The 21654-nt window shown below is 40.5% G+C and overlaps 1 protein-coding gene across 3 annotated transcripts in view; it reads right to left on the minus strand.

The window, feature by feature from the left end:
• Positions 1-21654, minus strand: part of PLXNA2 (plexin A2) — a 321485-nt gene that overhangs the window by 61649 nt on the left and 238182 nt on the right. For all 3 annotated transcript variants that reach the window (XM_074222562.1, XM_074222561.1, XM_074222563.1), the window contains exons 11-12: positions 18310-18406; positions 14172-14356 (exon numbers count right to left, since the gene is read on the minus strand). In XM_074222562.1, the coding sequence (XP_074078663.1) occupies positions 14172-14356; positions 18310-18406 (282 nt within the window). The remainder of the gene's footprint in view (positions 1-14171; positions 14357-18309; positions 18407-21654) is intronic.

A 21654-nucleotide genomic window follows, 5' to 3' on the forward strand; every position in this document is an offset into this window, starting at 1 on the left:
AAACTATCCACTTGTTTGATATGACTAGACCTATTAATAATATCCCCAAGTCATGTGACCCTGTCATCTTTTTAATTCATTCATTCCTTCCAAGTTATGACTCTTTAGGGAGTAGGTAGGGGAAAGTGTAGTGTCAGCCTCCTTAGGTCAAACCACCTAGGAGGAAGCCAGGAGAATGAGCTAACTTGCTTGCCAGGATCTGTTCAGCCCACAGTAGTGTCATAGTATGTGTGAGATTGAGCCCTATAGTTTAGCCTGCCCTATTACCCACCTCCCAAAACCCAACCAGCCAGCCGAAATCCATCTCTTGCCAAGCCTGGAGCCTTGGGCATTCAAGCCAAGTGCCTTCCACTGCCAGACCCTGTCAAGTTTGTTTTCCTCTGTGGGTGACCTGACCTGGAAAACAGCCGACATGGAGCTACACTCGCCCCCATTCTTGATTCTTACAGCAGTTAATTGAACGGTTGGGAGGGAACTGTGCCACAAAGCCGCCCCAGGGTAAGAGAGCAGATGCAACCGATTAATTACAGCAAGGGAGATCCATTGGGATGCACCAGAATCGGGAAGCACTGGAAAGCCCAGGGGCTTAGCAGGGTAGGAAGCACTCCTGGGCTAAGTTGGCCATTTCCCAGACAAAGTCTAGGCAGGGTTAGGGCATGAGACCCACAGTCAATGACTACAGAGATGAGAGAAAAAAGTGAACAAATGGGATCTGTAGGAGACCATATTAGTAAGGGTGGACTTTCACTCTCATAGCCCCATTATTCATTAGGAGAGGAACTCAACTATATCTCCTTTCTAGTACCTTACTTGCAGATTATAGAATCTAGGTGGCTAGTAATTAGACCTGTTCTATTTGGTTTCACAAGGCACAACCAGGAGCAAATGTATAGAAATTGTGAAGGGGCAAATCAGAGCTGTTCCAAAGTGGAATGGACAACCTTGGGAGTCAAGCTTTCCCTTTCTTGAAGGTTTTCAAACAGAAGCCATATGATTTCATGTAGAAAAGCTTATAGTGAGGTTTCCTTTTGGGTATGGGTTAGACCAGATGGGGTCATCTAGATGGTTCCATTGTGCATATAGCACTGAGTCTGAAGTCAGGGCTCATCTTCCTAAGTTCAAATCTGGCCCCAGACACATATTAGTTGTATGACCCCGGGAAAATCACACTTTATTCTGTTTTCCTCAGTTTCTTCATTTGTCAAATGAGCTAGAGAAGGAAATTGCAACCCACTCCAGTATCTTTGCCAAGAAAACACAAATGGGGTAAGGAAGAGTTGGACACGACTGAAATGACTAAACAACTGGACAGATGGTTGCTGAGGTCCCTTCTAATTGTTACATTCTGTAATTCTGAGAAGGCTTTATAGCCCCATTCAGACACAGCACTGGCTATTTTATCCATTTGTTAGGGTTCATCAAGCAATAAAGATTCATGACCCTAATTCTGCCTTTTAATTCATTCTGAATTAGCAGTACAAAAATGTGGAGTTGGAGTCAAGAGATCCTGGGTTCAAATTTAATCTCTACCACATAAAATGAAATGGCATATCTGAATTGCAATCTCCCTCATTGGAGGGGGGAACTGAATTAATGGGATCATAGATTTATCCAAGGAGAGCATTCCCTGTCCCCCAATTGAATTGTTAAGTCTTTGAGGACAGGCGCCAGCCCCTGTCTTACACCTTTTACAATATCAATAAATGTCAGCTGTTGCGGAGGATGAGGTGATTAAACTGTCATAATCTAAAATCAGCCTGAGACTGGGAACCGGGACACCTGAGTTCTGCCTCTCCCTCTCTCACTTACTTGATGTGTGATGCCAAGCAAGATTCTTTGCTTCTAGGGTCACTTTCATTTTGGTAGATTTTTGGCCCTGGCTGTCTAGTGAGTGCAGGGCAGAAGGCAGGCTGGCTGAAATCCACGGGGATAATGGCTCTGGTTTTACAAGCTTTTTATCCATATGAAAGCCCTGAGGATTGAGCTGGAGGTAGGAGAGTGATGGAGGTCAGGAGGGAGAGAAGGAGAAGGGAGATTCCCTTTTGAGCTGGGGGAGTGTCATCTGCATGGAGTGTGGGGGGGGTCCCTCACCCAGCTTTTCTAGTTCATCCTGCCCAGATCTTAAAGAACCAAAGCTTCATATGATCAAAGATTTAGAATTGGAAGAGACTGCAGAAGTCATCTAATCCATGGGTGTGGAATATACTGTCACATCTAGCTGATCTGCTGCTAGCTTTGCTCAACTACTTTCTTTTTTTTTCTTTTTAATTTTTTTTTTGTCCTAAGGAATAGGTTTGGGGATGGGGTAGAGAAGAGAAATTCTGTATTTGGAAAAAGAGACAATGTAGAAACAAAAGATAGCCATTAAAAATTTCATTTAGTCCAATCCCCTTCTTTTAGAGATGAGGGAATGGACCCACAGAGATAAAGGGGTACATGATTGCAAAGACTGCCAGAATTGGAAGAGCTGGATTTAAAGATGAGAAAAATGGAGATTCAAGAGGATGAGAGCCTTAGCTTACACAAAAAGCTGAGTTATAGACCCAGGTTTTGACTTCTGGTCCATTTGTTAGCCCAGGTATTGACTAGACAAGTCCTAGACAGACTGTACAAGTCACCTCTAGCGGGTTTCTTTGGTTCTTAAAAAGGCTACTTTCTAGGGGATAGTTTCAGAAAACCCTGGGAAGACTTACATGAACTGTTTTACTGAAGAAAGCAGAAGCAGGAGGATGAGTTACATGAAAACAAAGATAGTGTCAAGGTGAACAAGATTGAAATACCTGACAACTCTGAGTAACCGATTGCAATTCGAGAGAACTAATGATGAAGTGTCTTCTGACTGAAAATGATGGATTCATTGGTTAAAATGAGACATATTTTTGGGACATGATCAATATAAGAATTTTCTTTGCTTGACAATGCATTTTTGTATCAAGGTTTTGTTTTTCCTTCCTTTTTTCCAATGGAGGAAGAAAAGAGATTTTTGATAATTAAAAAAAAAACTTTTTTTGCAACACTCTTGAAGTATTAAAATATTCTATTCTACCCATATAGAGTCTTCTAGCACTTGCTGCTTTGATAGACTCACTCTGGCCTGTGTGAGAACACTCAGCTGAATTTCAATCTGTCTGAATGACCATTTGCTAATTGGTGATTATATCCTTAGTCATTGTATTAATATAAACTATCTTGTTTTTCCAGTTCATTGTATCAATATAATCCATAGGATTTTAAGAACATAGATTTAGAGATGGAAGGGATTTTGGAGGTCCACTCTTCATTTTAAAGATGAAGACCCAGAATGGTTAAATAGAATGAATGGCAGAGTGGGGATTTGAACTTCCATCCTCTGAATCCAAATATAGAGCTCTTGCTACTACCACACAATACATGTTCCTCATTCTTTAAGGTCCTAAATCCACTGGATGTATGTTTGCTAAATCATGGATCTGGGACACGAAGGAGGAAAGGGAAAAAGGTTGGGTTCCGATGCTGGAGGACACGAAGCACTTGACCAAGAAACACATCCAGAGTAGCTTAGAAAGTGCTACAGAGTCAGGGGCTAGAATGCAAGACTTTTGACTCCCAAATAACCACCACAGTCCACCCCCAAACCATACATCATTTGCTCTTTCATTCATTCATTTATATGACAACCATGGATGAAGATCACTGCACCACCTGCTGAGTGAGACATAAAGCTATGTTTCTGGACTCACGGAGCTTTCCTGAGCTCTGGGATAATGTGCTTTTCCATTACTCTTTCTCTTTTCCTTTGGGTCACTCACTCTTCTATGTCCTCTGGGGCAGAGGCCCTGTCTTCTCTAAAATACCTCACATCTAACAGCTCCGTAGGGAGCGTCTGCGGCTACTGACCCCAGTACACAGGGTTGCAGTCATTTGCTATGGTCCCCTGAAGGCTTTGGGCTATTACCTCTCCCTCCCAGCTGCTTAGTCTCTTCCAATTTGAAGATAGTAGCACTGACCCCATTGCAGCAGAGTCTTTGTCCCAGACTGTCCCAATAGAGTAGAGACTAGAGTAATTATAGGGCCCCAGGGACAGAGCAGCAAAATAGCAGTTGGCTTTTCTATCTTTCCTGTGTGTGTGTGTGTGTGTGTGTGTGTGTGTGTGTATGTGTATCCATGTGCACACACATGGGCCAGCTCCACAGACCATGTTGGAGCCCAGCTGATGTGCTCAGCAGGGGTCTATGGCACCGGCAGCCCTGGCTCTTCAGCCCTGCATGAATCCTCGCTGACTCTGTCTTAGCTGATAGTACATTCAAAACCTAATTGTTATCTCAGCAGAGTAACTCCATTATTCATCCTGACACTATCCCCCTTTAGCTGTTTGTTGCACTGATGTTATATTAATGAGGCCTGCAAATAAATGAACAGGAGATCAGAGAGCTGCCTTGTTTCTCCATGAAGCTGGATGACTTATTTATTTATTTGCTGGGAACTTTATAGCAAGTCATCCCCATGGCCTGGGACAGCTGGCTTATGGCCTCTAAGCAGAGGTTTGGTGCAGTGCTGCAGATAAATATTCACAAATGGCCCTGCCTCTAAGTCCCTTTATAAGTCTAGTTTCTGAAGGAAATAGAGTCACTTGTTTATTACATGTGTTTATGGTAAGCATTGTATAGTGTATAGTTGTATATATGAATCCTAGGAAGACCTGTCTTTGATTCTTAATAGCTATGTCATCCTGGATAAATCATTTAACCTCAAGGGATCCCAGGAAACTCCCTAAAACCACCTATAAAATTCTAGATGGGTTTTAATTTGTTAATGAAATCTCGGGGCGGGGAGAGTGAAACCAGTTGTGTTAATAAAATATTTACAAATTACATTTTGATTTGGAATGCAATATTATGACATTTTTGGTGGGAGCAGCTGATTTGTCATCTAAATTATGATTTTATGTGATAATATTTTTATAGCTACATATAGCAAACACATCTTTGTCTATGTGCCTATAAACATATAATCATTGCTTTGTGTGTGTATATATATATATATATGTATATATATATGTATGTGTGTGTGTGTATATGTGATAGAACAAAGTAGGAGAGAAAAGGATAGAAAAAAAGGGAGGAAGAAAGGAACAAAGGTGGAAAGAGCCTTGGATTTGTAGTTGGAAGATGTGGGTTTGAATCTCAGACATTTACCAGCTTTGTGACTTTGGGTCAGGAATTTCACCTTTCTGGGTATCCAGTTTCCAGTTTTTTCATCTGTAAAATGAAAAGAAGACTGACCCTTTCTAGTTCTACCTCTGTGGTCCTGTATTCATACACACACACACACACACACACACACACACACACACACACACACACACATGATCTGGACCTGGGATTTAATTGGTTTAATTGGTTTTTCTCTCTCACTGTAGATCTATGTCTAGAGCTCTGAGGAATGAAATGATTTCTGAAGGTCACATAGCCAGTATGCATCAGAAGTCAGACTGGAACCCAAGTCTTTGTGACTTTGAGGGTAACTCTTGGTGTATTATTCCAGGCTGCCTCTCTGTACACATCTTTATCCATACTTAAATATTTGAAGAAACTATAATTTTGAGGGAGCATTTCTTCCATTGACTTAGATGGCACCTTCTTTCTAGCTTGCCTAATGGTTTTTAGCACCATCTAAACTTCATTTCATTACTGTGACCTAAAATTTCTTTGTCTTCTAGCTAGCTTGGTATTGGGTTCTTTCTTACAGCTAAGGTGGTCCTCAGATGACATGCAGTCTCAAAACATTTCCACCTTAACAGACCCTTCCAGATGTTGTCAAAGTTAAGCACAAGTTAAGCAAAGTTAAGCTTCAGTATATGTATATATATATATATATATATATATATATATATATATATATATATATATATAACCAAAAACATTCGGAAAGTGGGTGAGACAACTATGAATAAGTGGAAGTCAATTGTAAAAGTTATTCTTCCCTTGACCTAAAGGATGCCTCACTTTAATAAGGTATTGAGCTACAAAATGCTTTCAGTTCAGAATTTGAACAGATTCTCATTTCCATGCCCACCCCAAATCCAAAAGGTTAGGAGGTGCCTCGGATCACCAACCAGGTGATGAAGTGAATAGTGTTGGATCTAGAGTCAGAAAGATCCAAAATCTAGCCTCAGATATTACAAACTAAGTGACTGAGCAAGTCACTCAACCCTATTTGCCTCAATTTTCTCATCTGTAAAATGAACTGGAGAAGGGGAATGGCAAACTCTCCAGTATCCTTGCCAAAAAACCCCCGATGGGTTCATAAAGAATCAGACATGACTGGAAATGATGAACAATAATGAGATCACTTCAAAAGGACCTGGATATGAATCTCAGCTCTGAAATGTCATTGTGTGATCTTGAGTAAGCCATTTACCTAAGTCTCAGTTTCCTCATCTGTAAAATCAGAGGGTTAAATGAGATGATTTCTAAGGTCCTTTCCTGCTCCAAACAGCTCTAATTCTATGAAACACCAAAACCCCCTGGCATCTACTACTCCATTCCATTTCTAGTCTACTTTTGGCATTTCTTACTGCTTCAAATGAGTAGCTGTGAACTGATATCTGACCTGTCTCCTGGGCTTTTTCATCAAACTGAGATGTTTGAGAGGTCTGAGTATCCAGGCTGGGAAATCTGGGGCTCAGGTCACTACTTTAACCAGACTTCCTATTAATCACCACACCTAGAAAATGTGCAAATTAAAAGCTTGTCCTAGTCTCTCCTCTGAAGTTATAGGCCCTCCTGCCCAAGGTTAGCAAAGGTATGATTGCCTTGGGCTCAAACATGCTGACTGGGTTAACTCATATCTTTCTGTAGTCTTTAATGAATGGATCTTTGCTCCCAATTCTGAAGAGGAAGAAGCCTGGATGGAGGGGGATCCCGCTCTCCCATGTCTAGACTTATCAAATTTCTCTAATTTGCTAAATATTCCCTGGAATCTCCTAAGGGGCTCTGGACTTGGAACATTGGAAATAGCCTTTTTTTGGTCTGGAGGGAGAACAGAAGAATAACATGATTCTACCTGATCCAACTCTTTGGACCAAATCTCCAAGGAGTAGAATATGCAGACTTATTAAGCCTTTCACCGTTCCTGAGTTGGCAGCAGCTTCCTAGTCGGTTTGGAGAGAATGATTAAGGGCAAAAATGTCTTTCCTCTGTGAGTCTCCTTCCATAGTAATCATTGGCATTTATAAAGTACTTTTAGGTTTTGCCAAGCACCTCCCATCCGTTATCTTATTTGAACTTCAAAATAGTCACATGAGATAGGGATTCTAGATATTTGGCTTCATTTTACAGATGAGATAACTGAGGTACAGAGCTCATTTAGTCACAGGTTGGGGGGGGGAGGGGATCTTAGAGGTCATCCAGCCCAACTTTCTTACTCTACAGATGAAGAAACTGAGGCCCAGGGAGATTGTGAGATATTCAAGATCACAAAGATTGCTCTTTCTACTACACTGCCAATATTGATGGACAGCCTTGAGGTAGGGAAGAGAGATGAGAAGGTTTGGTCTTGAGCCATTTGTTGAAAGTTATGTAGCCTATGGGGCAAGCAAGTTCTGGTGTCCCTTGTGAGGCTAAAGTTGGTGAATGATTTCAGACAAAATGTAGGCTTGAGCTCTCAATTATCAAACCATATGGAAAAGGGGCAAGGCAGGAAGATTGAGTGCTTGTCTGTGGGCTTATGTGAACTTGCCTATGTGAGTGTCTGCCATGTTGGAGAAATGCAAAGCTAGAAGGGGTAATAGTGGTTGACATGTACAGCAATCTATAGAAACTGTTGTACACCTGTTATCTCATCTGATCTTCAAAATAACCCTGTGAAGGACAAAGTTCCATTTTATAGGAAAGAAAACTAGGCCCCAGGAAAGATACCCATTCAAGGGCAAGTCTAGTAAGTGGTAATTATGTAAGGTAGGACCCAAATCTAAACCTTCCCACTTCAAAATTCAATCTCAATGTATTGAGAGCTAAAAAAACACTTTAGAGGTCATTGAGTCTCTGAGGTTCCTTCTAACACTATAATCCTGATCTCTGGGTCCTGATCTCTTCCAAGGGAATTTATTCTCTCAAGGATATATTTCACTTCCTCCTTCCCTAGCTTGCTCACTCCCTCCTGAGAAACATATTCCTCAGATTTCCACTTCCTAAATGGGGCACAGTTCACATTTTCCTTACTCTGAAGGTCCCAGGTCACCCAGATTTCTTGAAATGCAGGGGAGCTGAAGGGGAGAATCAAGCACAGTGGGTCAGAAAGCTCTTGGGCTTTCAATCATCTACAGTTTTCCTATTTTGGGGGTTGAACAGGTGACACATGTGCACCATGGCACATTCACAACACTGACAGCTGAGGTGGGAACAGCCTGAGAGCTCCCGAGGGGGACAGCATCATTATCACACCAGAGCCGGCTGGGAAAGAGCAGACGGAAAGTCTTGAGGGGGTCCTAACCTGAAGTTTATGCAAACTGGGAAATCAATAGGTTCTTTGACTCATCCTACCTGAAGCTGCCAGGAAGGCAGAGTCTCGAAGGGATAGGTTTGGTTGCTATAGTGACAATGGGGAGGGGGGGCTAAGGGAAAAAAGAACACGTGTCCCTCAAGACCATCACTGCCTTTTTCTAAAGAAGAAGGGCCCTCTCCAGGTTATTTCTTTCAATCCTGTGATTCAAGGCAGGACCAGACCAAACCCAGACCATTCAAAAAAGGACCTCTTTCTGGATGTGAAATTTGATTATCCTGCTCAAATATCAGCAGTCCTTTTAGAATCTCAGAATCAAAGAACAGGGGGTAGAACGGCATTAGTCCAGAAGTCATCTAGTCTAATGCTAGACCAGACATGTGAATGATTTCATCAATCCTAAGTCAATGATCTTCAAATCTCGGCTTGAAGACTCCCGGTCAGGACTGGCCTACCTCTCCATTGTTCCAGAGGGAGTATGGACCTGACCAGTGGCCCGTTTTAAATGGATCATTTATGATAGGGAACTGTATGTATACATCAGGAGGTGGTGGTTGTGGGGAGAGTAATAAGAGAAGTCCTCGTAAATCCTAGTGATTAAGAGATTGTAAAAAAATTCTTTTCTGATTTCACCAAGTTGGGCAGAGACGGTTGACTATGAGCCCAGAGGGATACTTAAAAAAAATCTTAAAAATGGTTTTTGCTGGGAGATGACAGGAGAAGAAGAGCAAGGGTTGGGAGGAATAAAATGAAAAAGGATATTTTAACTTATGGGAAATAAAAGGGCTCTTGCAGACATCTTGCCCCACAGAGAGGTTGCTCTCTGTGAGGGAGGTCTCCCAGAGGACCCAGACCTCTCTACTTCACAGGCTTCAATTTCCTTAAGGCTTACTTTTCTCAGTCCATTGCTTCTGGCTGAATAAAACTAATGGGAGACACCTCAGCTTAGGGCCTCAACCCCCGACTGATATATATTATCTGGGAAAATCAATTATAGCCTAATTACCTCAGGGGGTTAATTAGCCTCAGTATAGCTTGGGTGCCATCTAGGAACAGTATGGCCTACAGGCAGAAAAAAAAGGAGAGGATCTCCAAGGATGCTACTGTCCTTTCACTAGGGTAGCTCCCTAGCTGTCAAGGCTGACCTGGGTGCAACCAGAGGGAGGAGGAAAGGGCTGCTGGTAGATTTTCACCCAATATCCTTGGCAATGCTCTGAAAGCCATTGCTGAGATGAAAGGCTGCTAATGTAAAAGAACTATGGAACTGTCCAAGCTCTCAGGTCAGCACACATGTCAAATCATGAAGATCAGAGAGAAAGCACGAAGTTGGACATTGCTCAGAGAGCTAAGCCGTTTTGAGGCACCAGCAGGGGACAAACACTATTCTCTGGCAGCACGGTGTCGCAAGTTAACATTTTTCTTCAGTCCAATAACAGTCAAGAGAGATATTCAGAACCAGGTTTGGGGGAGGCAGCCATCGTTGGATAAAAAACATTTCCCAAAGTGTCTTCCTCATAATGACACTGTGAGGAAGGGAGCATAATTGTTATTGTCCCCCTAATGCAGATGACAGCTAACATTGAGGCTCACAGAATCTAAACTGAGAGGAACCTCAAAGGCTATTTAGTCTAACCTAAACTAAAAAGAAAGCCCCTAGACAACATCTCCAGTGGGTGGGCATCTAACTCATTCATGGGAAAATCATAAGAGAAAGGGAACTCCCTACCTCCTAAAAGCATCCTTTCCAATTCTGGCCATCTCTAAGATATGAAAAGGTTAAGTGGCTCATCCGTGGCTCATCCGTAGTCACACAGCTAGCAAGTGTTGGGGCGGAAGGTTTTGCTTTTTAAATGAATTTGGATCCAGGTGCACTTGCCTACAGCTTCCCTAGGGGGAATCCAGATTTCCTTTAACAAGGGATCTTGCTGCTTTGTGAATGTACTGAAATCGATACCAGTTAGGGAAAAATCTAGATTGGGATAGGAGGCGGGGGGGGGGGGGGGGGATACCTATTTCCTGTCCAAGTCGATCCATCTGTTAGGGCAGGAGGTATGATTACATTAATAATGATGGTTAGTGGTAGCTAGCTGGCACAATAGATAGAGTGCTGGGCTTGGAATCAAGAAGATTTTAGTTCAAATCTGAACTCAGATATTTACTATCTGTGAGACTCTGGGCAAGTCAATTTGACCTCTGTTTGCCTCAATTTCTTTAATTGTACATAATAATAGCATCTATCTTTCAGCACTATGTAAATGCTATTTAATGATAGTTATAAAAAAGTTATTAAATAATGTATTGAATAATATAAAATTTTTAGTAGGGAATAAGTATTTAAATATACTATAGTCTCAGACTTGTAGGATCATAAAAGTTTGACCTAGAAAAGACCTTAGAGATCATCTCATCCCATCTTCCCACTTCAAAGAGAAAGAAAATGAAGACCTAGATAGTATGATTTATCAATCAATCATCATTTATTAAGTGTCTATGTGTTAGTCACTGTGGTAAATGCTGGGGATATAAAAAAAGAGAGACAAAAGACAGTCTGTGTCATCAAGAAACTTATAATCTAATGAATTTTCAGGTACAACTTTCCTTGAAATAGGTAGAAAATGAAATGAGCGATATCTACTTCCTTTGTGTGTGTGTATATACATATATATATATATATATATATATATATATATATGGAAACTGAGACTAGAGGGAGGGGAGTGATCCATCTGAGGGCTCTATGGTTCATTTTTGTGAGGCAGAGATGGAATGGTATCTTCCTTTGCTCTTGATGGTGGACAACAATGCAACCTGCCCAGTTTTTTTTATTCATCCCAACCATTAGAAAATATGCAATTAGTTTCCAGCTACAAATGACAGCCCATGAATAGCAAGTTGCTAAGGATGATGAGCAGACAATACAACCTCAAGTAAAGTACACCTATTCCTCTCCTGGGCCATTCAAGCCTGAGTGCAGCTATATTTTCTTATATATTATCTATTCATCTTCCTTTGTAATTTGCTATTCAGGAAACATCATTTTTCTGGGTAACTAATTACCTGTTTCTTCCCATTAAAATGCACAAACAAGTTGGGACACAGAGAAAACCCTGAGAATAAGCACCAAGGCTAATCTGGTCCCTGCCTTTACTTTCTTATTACAGTTTCAGCTTGGTGATTCTAAGCTAATTGCAGTCACCAAAATTCCATTTCTGCTGAGAAAAGCTAAACCTGCTCTCTGAGACGCTCACCTACTGTGGAGCCAATTTCTCATCCCCACCTGGCTCAGTTAGCCTGGCAGGGAGGACAGGCTGTCTCCATCATTGTCTTCCAGGGTTGTAGGCACATGAACACACACACACACACACACACACACACACACACACACACATACACACACACGTATGGATGCTCCGATACATATCTACCCCCAGACACATTCACACAACTGCATTTACACAAATGTGTGTACACAAAGTTACTTTTAATCACTTAGCTGCAACTATATATGTATTCCTGCATACCTCCACATTTTGTATATACTAAATCACATAGCCAGCTAGTTTACTGCCTATGTGACCTTGAGTACTTCCTTTCTCTGGGTCTCATTTCCTCATCTGTAAAATGGGCACATTTGACTAGATGCTATCTAAAGTCCCTTCCAGCCCTAGAAATATAGTCTCTAAGGCCCCTTTCAGCCCAAAAGTCCCACAATACAACCTATATTTCTGATTTGATTACACATTCTTCTGTACTTGCTGGGTGGTTTACTATCTCTTTTCCAAACTTCCCCAAACTCTTAACTGGTACAATTAAGAGTTTTCTCTATCCATTAATAGGCAGGAATAATGGCCTTCGTGTAGAACATTTACTGAATGAAAAGAACTTTTTCTTGAGGAAAGAAACCCTAATGGGTTACCCTAATGGTACCTTAATGGATTTGATGCATTGATGATAATGGTAGGATATATGAAGTTAAATAAATGCCCTGAATCATAAGAGATTTGCTACTTCTCTATGGAATGTTTTGATTGATAGGGAAATCTTGGCCTCATTGCATTCATGCCATCTGGCTGCCATGTTTAGAATGCTCTCCCTCCTCCACCCTGCCTATTAAACCCTCTCTCCTACTTCAAATGTCAGTTCAAGTGTCGCCTTGTCTGTAAAGCCTTCCCTGGTAGCCTGAAGTGTTCTTGTCTTTCTCAGATTTTCTTAGAGTGCCATGGAACTTTCTCCTTTGCCACTATCACACTAATCTGTGTATATATATATCTTGAAAGGAAAGGATATAAGCATTTATTTAGTACCTACTATATACCAGGAACTGTGTCCTCACAAAAATCCTGCAAGGTGCATACTATTAGTATTTTCATTTTACATTTGAGGAAACTAAGGCAAACAGAGGTTAAGTGGCTTGCCAAGAGTGAGACAATTAGTAAATGTCTGACTGGAGATTTGAACTCAGATCCTCCTGACTCCAGACCCAGTGTTCTATTCAAAGTGATACCAGTTGTCTTATAGGAGTATAGATTTAGATTTAGAATGAGAAGAAACCATAAACTCCAAATTCTCTTCCTTCCTGCTTTTTCAGAAAAGGAAACTGAGGTCAATGTTAAATAACTTATCCAGAGCCAAAAAACAAGTAAGAATCTGAGGCATGATTTGAATCTGGTTCTTTTTGATTCCAGGTCCAGTTCTCTATCTATCATACCATGCTACCTCATACTATATTTCCCCTTAGCAGATTTTAAACTTTGCAAGATTAGGAGCTATGTTTCTTCTCCTTCCTGTATTTCCAGTCCCTAGTCAGTGCCTTGCATATAATAGATGTTTAATAAATGGTGTTTGAATTGCATCAATAGCATCATAGACTTTAGAGATGGGAAAGATACTGGATCTCATCCTAGATTCAGAGATCTAGAGCTAGAAGGAGCATCCAATTCAATCCTTGCACTTTACAAAGGAGGAAACTAAGGTCTAGACAGATTAGGACTTACCCAAGGTCACAAGGGTAGTAAGTGACAGAGGCAGGATTTGAATTCAGCTCCTCTGAATCCATTTACAATCCTCTTTCCACTGTAACAGAAACCCCAGTGAAGGCCAGAGAGGGCTGTGATTCAAACCCAGGTTTTCTGACTCTAAATCTCATACTTTTTATACCATGCTAGGCTGCTTTCTGTGTAAGAATGTGCTATAAAAGGTGGAACCAATGAAATTTTTCAGTTGCCTTATAGAGTAGCAAAATCTATACTTAATATCCCCATAAAGTGTCAGTGATCTCCTAGGATTACAGAACCAGTGGTAAACCTCCTGGAATTAATCCTGTATATGTACAGGTCTATAGAAAGCAGGCATATCCATATATACATATAGATAGATAGATACATAGATAGATAGATACATAGATAGATAGATACATAGATAAACAGACATACAAAGAACCATCCTTCACTAAACATAGTATAAAATCTCTAGAATTACCCATATATATATGTATATGTGTATAAAATGAAAAATCTATATGTATACAATAGTGTACAAATTTGAATAATCTGATCCAGATTTGAAGATAAGCATGCATATTCATATAGACACAAATACACACAGTACTTTGATGAAGCAAGCACAGACTACCTATTCTCCTGTTGTTCAGGGTCCTCCTCTAAGCAGTATCTTCCAATCTGAACACTCACCTCTGTGATTTGAGGGTTGGTACACTTGACATTGTGGCTGGACCAATCAAGCCAGGTTGGGTTAGAGCAATGTTGATGGAGGGTACATCTGCGCTCACCACTGCACCAGCCGCACTCAAACTTCCTATCAGCTTTGAGGCAGAGGCCACAGCTTTCTCGTTGGGCTGCACATTTGTAGAGGTGGACTGTGGAGAGAAGTGGATAGTTATACCCTGTGCTGTTGGAATGGAAACTAAGAGTTCTTTCCCTAGTCTTTTTCCTCTCCTGAGGAACTGTTCCCATTTGTGAACATGAGACATAGCATGTTACTGGATTTGGAGTTAGTTAAGACTGGTGCTCAGGGGCAGTGAGGTAGCAGAGTGGACTGGCCCTAGAGTCAGGAGGACTTGAGTTCAAATTCGACCTCAGACACTTAATAATTGCCTATTTGTGTGACCTTGGGCAAGTCACATAACTCCATTGCTTTAAATAAATAAAATTTTTAAAAAAGGAAAAAAAAGACATATTCAAATCTTGTTGAAATGAAAATTCTGTCCCTGATTCTTTATAGTTGTATTAATGAGAATAGATCACTCAATCTCTCTCATCCTCAGTTTTCATCATACAATGGGCATAATAGCTGTAGCACTAATTTCATTGGGTTAAAGTGGAATCAAATTAAAAAATGCAAAATGCATTTGCAAACCTTAAAGTGTTAGATAATTATCTGTTTTTAAATGCTACTAATCATAGTTTTCATGACTAATAATAACAATCATGACCAGCTAGTATCTACATGTAATATCTTTTTCAAGTTCATAGTATTATGGACTTTGTCCATTTAATTTATATATATGTATTAGAAATAAGGATGGCCAAGGCTAATTTTCCCTGTTTTACAGAAAGGGAAAAGTGAGACTCAGAGAGGTTTGTTGATGTCCAGAAACCCCATAGGATGCCACTACTGGGGTCAAAATCTGAACTCTGAAGTCTCAAATCAACAACACTGTCTATATTCTGGTACACAGATATGGGATGCAACTTACTTTGACAGCTATGCTGGTGTGTTGCAAGGGGCTGAGTGAAAAGCTGTGATGGGCCTTGAAAGACCAGTAATAGTTGACAGTATGAGACCTCAAACAGCTTTGTTCATGTTTCTGAGTGACTTGGAGGGCATCACCCTATTTAGTACAATCTGACTATTTAAAACTCTAGTAGAATATATTTGGGAGTTTATAAACCCCTTGCCATGTGAGTCACAATAACTAGAAATTATCTAGCCAGGCCAAAGCAATCAAATGAATTTCAGTTCTTTTACTTTCAGAGTTTTTAAGTGGAGTAGGAAGGGATAGTATATGGGCAGGCTGAATCCTTACCCCTAGTATATAGCTAGTGACTAGAGTTCTGGCCATTTGGGTTCAGAGGTGTTCCTCTGGGGATTTCATACAAAACCTCTAAAGAAAGACCCATGTTTTCTAATCTTCCAAAGTCTTCATTTGTGACTCTCTAGTTTTTATAGCCCATCCCTCAGTTTCAGCCCTAAAGGAACCACTTAAAGGTCTGAAGTTACCCTTTGACTTTATTCCAAAAGTTTCTTTAATAGAGAGAGCAGGATCCTTTAGTGATAGGGATACAAAGGTACTAATCTTCCTTTAATTCTGGGAGACAGTGTGGTATAATGGTTAGAGTGCTGGACCTAAAATCAATTCAAAACAATTCAATTACCATTTATTAAGCATCTACTTTATCTATATGATATCTATTTATTAAGCCTCATTGTGCTAATTGCAGGGCACACAAATAAGAAAAAATATATATTGTCCCTGCTCTCAAGAAGATCATAAACTAGTGAAGGAAAGATAACACAAAGGAAAAGGAAAATCAGGTTGATGTGGTACAGATACTGCTTCCAACAATAGTTATGTGATCATGACAACTCAATATTTCTGACCTCAGTTTCCTCATCTGATGGTAAGACTGCAGTACTTACCTCCCAGGATCGTTTCAAGGTGTAGATGAGATAGTGTATGGTAAGTGCTTTGCAAACTTGAAAATGCTATATAAATGTCAATTATTATTATCTTGCTGCCTGAGCTGCAGGGATGTGACAGCTTGGATGGAATGGTATTTCTTTAAGCTCCAGGTGCAAAATCAAGCTCTGGGAGTCAAGCCCAGAACATCTAGCAGGGGAAATCTCTCCTGTCTCTCAGCAGTGGGGAAATTTGGCCTAGAAATTGGGAACAGTAGGAAAGCTTTCTATCTTACTTCCCTATCTCCTAGTTATTAAGGATTTTAAAAAAGGAGAAGGGAAAATCAATGAAATCTTGACCTATTGGATATTGTCTATATTCTACCTGGTATGCACATGTTTCTTAGAGGGGGTGATGTGTACAGATGTAATTAATGATCACATTGATAATATTTATGTGGATGGATGCAACAGGGCTCAGTCAGATGTAGATGGCCATTATCAATCTATTGGGAATTTGATATGTAAATGATAAAATAGTTCTATCTAGGCAGTAGAAGTTGGGCAGAGTCAAGAAAATGTAGAAGATGATGAGAAGAATGGTTATTACCAGGTTGGGATGGGGAGGGACCAGATAGGGATAATGGCTCCAGCTTCTCATTTGACTTAATGGGGGAAGCTATGAGTTCAAGAGGTCAGACCTAAATCTCTAGGGGTGTGTGTGTGTGTGTGTGTGTGTGTGTGTGTGTGTGTGCACGCGCGCACATGCATGCTACATGCTGAGGTATTTAGCTTTGGGAACACTAGAAATTGTGTCTGCCAAACATACATTTTTACCTCATATTAACCTGAAATTTCCTTGAGTTATATTGTACGTTATATTTTGTATCTACGTTGTTGTGTATATTTGATTTCCTCTGCGAGAATAAAAGCTCCTTCACAGTAGCTGTTGTTTCGGTTTTTACTTTGTATTCTCAGTACTTGGTGTACAATAGACACTTAATAAATGCTTATTTGATACACTATAATTTGACTCTACTCTCATAATTCTGGTTGAATTTATAAAGAAAATCTTCCTTAAGCTCATTCTATTTCAATTATGAAGACATAGGTCAGGATCTGAGAGAAGATATTGAAACTGGAATGAGGGCACCTGATTAAGTGATGTGGAATTTGATGCTAGATCCTGGGAAGTGGCAGCAGGCCAATGAAGAAACTCCTTTGAGAAATCAGCTTTTGTTAGTAAAGTGGGTACTATCTGAGAGTCAGGAAGACTTGATTTCAAATTCTGCCTCAGACACTTTCTAATTGGGTAAATCATTTAATCTGGAAGCTTGTGCCTTAGTTTCCAGTAAATCTGTAAAATGAACAGGTTGAATTCAAATGCTTCTAAGGTGTTTTCCGGTTCTAAATCTATGATCCCTTTTCAGATCTGTGATTCCCATGCAGCCATGGATTTTGTCAGGGTTTCATTGTAGGTCTATCTAGGAACCTTTATTTAGTTATAAAATCAGAGATCAGATGTTTATTTTATAAAGTGGATCAAGGTCTTTGCTGCTCTTTTCTGTCTTCATAGGTCTGATTGCAACTTTGGTCTCTCTCAGTTGGGCTCAGTTCTTATTTGGATTGGGGCTCAAGGACAAGGTTGGTGCTATTTGATAGGTGATGAGCTACACACCAGAAAAGTTGAGGTAACCTGGATCCCTAATCCTCACAGGGAATTCTTTCCAGCCCCCATACCATTCTCTTTTCCTAAACTTTCCTTCCCACATACCTCAGGAGAATAAGCTTTGAAAGCCCTCTTTGTGTAATGACCCCATCCAAGTGGACAGGAGAACAAGTTTGATGGAAAACAATGTCTCAATTTCTAGAAAAGCTGGCAGGGCTCCCCTGCCTGCTGTTCTAATAGATTTCATTCCATAGAACATCTCAAAGGCTCCAGGAGTCAAATAATAACAAGAAGGAATTGGCAGGCCATGCAGGAAAGACCCTGTTTCTAATAAAACATGGTTCCCCACATGTAACTCTTATGATGGCCCTAAATTTTGCTTGGAGAACCACTGAATTGTCCCCCAAACAGAAGGGATATATTCTTCATGGCACAGCATCTGTCTGAATTTTCTCCTTCCTGTCTTGTCCTCCCCCAGGGTTGTTAAAGCATCAAAATACCATCAGAAAGTGGCCACATACCTTTCAAGTTCTCTGGATTGTCAATGACAAAGTTGCCATTCCACACTACAGCAAAATCCACGGCCAGATTGCTTATGTCCATCCCATCATACTGGTACTGAAGCAAAAGAAAAATAGGCAAGGCTTAGCAGGATGTAGTCACCTGCCTCCAACCTAGGGTCAGCCAGAATTCCCCATATATCTGAAGAATAAGATAATCCCTATGCCAATGGCATCTTGGGGAAATGGATACCACAACAGGGAAGGTTTGAACCTACAATTTTGCTCATTCTTGGGTCAGCATATGTAAGAGCGGGAGATCCCTGTCCCATTCATCACCATAATTCTACTTTGCTTCTGTTATTAAGCAATCTTAAACAATCCCCCCAAGTCCTTATGCTATAAAATCCAACCTCCTTAGCTTGGTCCCAATATGACCCCACCTAATCTTCTCAATTTTATTTCTTTTAATGAACTCTTACTTAGTTGAACTCTCATGGTCCCTTGAATATGTCTTGCACAAGACCTGCCTTTTTCATTTTGTTCAAATTCTTCCCCAGTTTTGGAATGACTCTCTCTGCTCTACCTATTGGGTCACTCAGTTACCTCCCTTTCCCACTTTCACGAATTTAGTCCTATTCATAGCTAAAGTAACACATCTCAGGCCACCTATTCGAAGTGATCTCTTGCTCTTCCTCTTGGATCCACTAATTATCTGGAGGCCTCATGTTGATACTGACCCTATGCTATCTTGTACTGTTTGGTATCTTTTCAAATGTATCTATTTATCTCCCCAAGTAGACTGTAAAAAAGGCCTTATATGGAACAGTCGATCAATAGATGATTACTGACTATGGCTCCTGGGAATCCTTTACATTTTCTCCATTATCTTTAGGGCAAGATAAAGGTTGTCCTGAACCTGAAACATGCATTTGTTAACTCAAGTGGATATGAGGACCTCTCTAATCCACATCAATAATATTCTGAGAGCTTCCCAAAGTGAACTGACTGGGAAAAAAATTCAAAACTAAAGAGATGTGATATTTATGATGGGATAAGGTGGTCAACAGACTAGGGTGTACCTATTCTGTGTGAATCTATAGTATAGAGAACTTTTATTTAGTCAGTTATTTTCACTCATCTCTGACTCTTTGTGACTCCCCATTTGGGGTTTTCTTGGTTGAGATACTGGAGTGGTTTACTATTTCCTTCTCCAGCTCATTTTACAAATGAGGAAACTGAGGCAAACAGAGGCTAAGTGACTGGCTCAGGGTCACACAGTTAGTAAATGTTTGAGACTGGAATTGAACTCAGGAAGAGAAGTCTTTCTGACTCCAGGACTGGTTCTCTATGCACTATGGCACCACCTAGCAAGAAGACTAGGTTCTGGCTTATATCAATTACTCAATCTATAAATTATATATGCATATATACATATACCTACACATCTCTATAAATATATACAAACAAATATATACATATAAACATACATATGCATATATATGATTACAAAAAATGAACAATCCCTAATAATAATAATAATAATAATAATGAGAATGTTTAAGGTACTTTAAGGCTTTAAAAGCACCTTACATACTTTATCCCATTTGATTCTTGAAAGGATCCAGCAAGTTAGGTACTAATATTCTTCCCATTTTACAGATAAGGAAACTGAGGTTGTTAGAGGTCAAGCGAATTGCTGAGGATCACATAGTTAGTTTGAGGCAGAATTTAAATTCAGGATTTCCTGATTTCCAGGCTTTACTCAGGCTATCCAACTGCCTTCCTCCTTGCAGGAGGGACCCTGCATTTTAATGGGGGAGACAACAGGGACATATACAAATAAAAACTACTTTAACATAAAGTGACTAAATAAAAAGTAGTTCAATAAGAGGTAGTTTGTGAGGGAAGCCACTTAAACATATACATACATGCAGGTATCATACTCTGGTAGCCTTCCCAGGTGACTTGGTTACTGGGGTTCTCTTTCTCCTGAAATTATCATCTCTAATTTTATCTGCATGCATCTTATAACCCACCCCCTCCCTCAATTAAAATGTAATCCTCAAGGGAAGGATTTTTTAACCTTAACACCTAACACAAAACCTTGCACATGGACAAGTGCTTAATAAATTGATCAACAGATTGACTACATCCCTCTCTTCCTCTCCCTTGTGCCCATGTGACTTACCCTTTCCTCCCTGACCCTGGCCAATGGTCCATTCAGGACAAATATCCATTAACTTCCTGAGATCTGTGCAATCCTCAAGAATGGAGATGTAGTCCACAGACAAATATTTCCCCACTGTCAATGTACTATTCTCCCTTCACTTAAGAAATAGCTTTACGCTTTGAACAGATTTCAAACTATAAGTCCATATCTGGTTGGGACCAGAGTGGAAAGGGAACTGGTTTTGGAGTCAGAGGATCTGGGTTTGAATCTTGCCCTTGTCTCTTGCTACATGTATAGCTATTAAGGTCTTCAGCCCTCAGTTTCTTCATCTGTAAAATGACAGTCTTTAAAGATCTTTCTGATTCATCCATCAAAGAGTTGATGATCCCTCTGCTGGGCTTGTGATGACGAACTCCAGGAATCTCCTACCCCTGAGGTTGCCTTGGCTCCAGGTGCCTATCTACTAAGTGCATGTCACTGCTTGGGATCCTGCCCAACCAGCCCCCCCCCCATCTCTTCTTCTCCCTTTGTTGTGCTGCGCTCCTTTCTCATCCCTCCTTTCCCTTGTGCCTGGCGGCTTTCCACCGATTACAAATTCTATCAAGCAGTGGTGACCTGGGAATCTGACAGCTCCCAGATAAGAGGCCTGAGATTCTCTTTATCTTTCCCAGGCGAATTAGCTTCCCTCAACACCTCTGTCACTTCACCCCCACAACACACACATCTCCGAGCTGACCCCCCACTGTCAGAGACAGGGAGTTGGCAGATAAAAAGATCTTCTCTGGACTAGTATTATAATTAAACACCTCCCAGCTCTCTGTCTGGCTTTGGGATTAGTTTAACCCTTGATGTTCAGGAAATGTATTACTTCCTCCTCTCCCTTCTACCACTTCCGCTAGGTTCTTCCACCCCTTCTTCCCTTTTTCCTATCCTAAGTTTCATGGAAACTGAGACCCATTCTGGCTTTGGGTCTTTGGATCCCGGGTTTTATTAATCTTAAGGTTTTTATTGGAGGAAATAAGTGATGCTTCAGGAAAGCCAACCCAACACCTCCTCAAGCCCCAGATGACCCAGTTTTAACATTGAAACTACGTTTGTCCTAGTGACATAGTTGTAACAGTGTCATTTTTTAGGCCCATGAGTACATAACATGACTTGTCCTTTGTTCCTTAGATTATTGAATGAACAAATAG

The sequence above is a fragment of the Macrotis lagotis genome, chromosome 2, assembly GCF_037893015.1.
Source record: "Macrotis lagotis isolate mMagLag1 chromosome 2, bilby.v1.9.chrom.fasta, whole genome shotgun sequence".
Classification (NCBI taxonomy): Eukaryota; Metazoa; Chordata; class Mammalia; order Peramelemorphia; family Peramelidae; genus Macrotis; species Macrotis lagotis.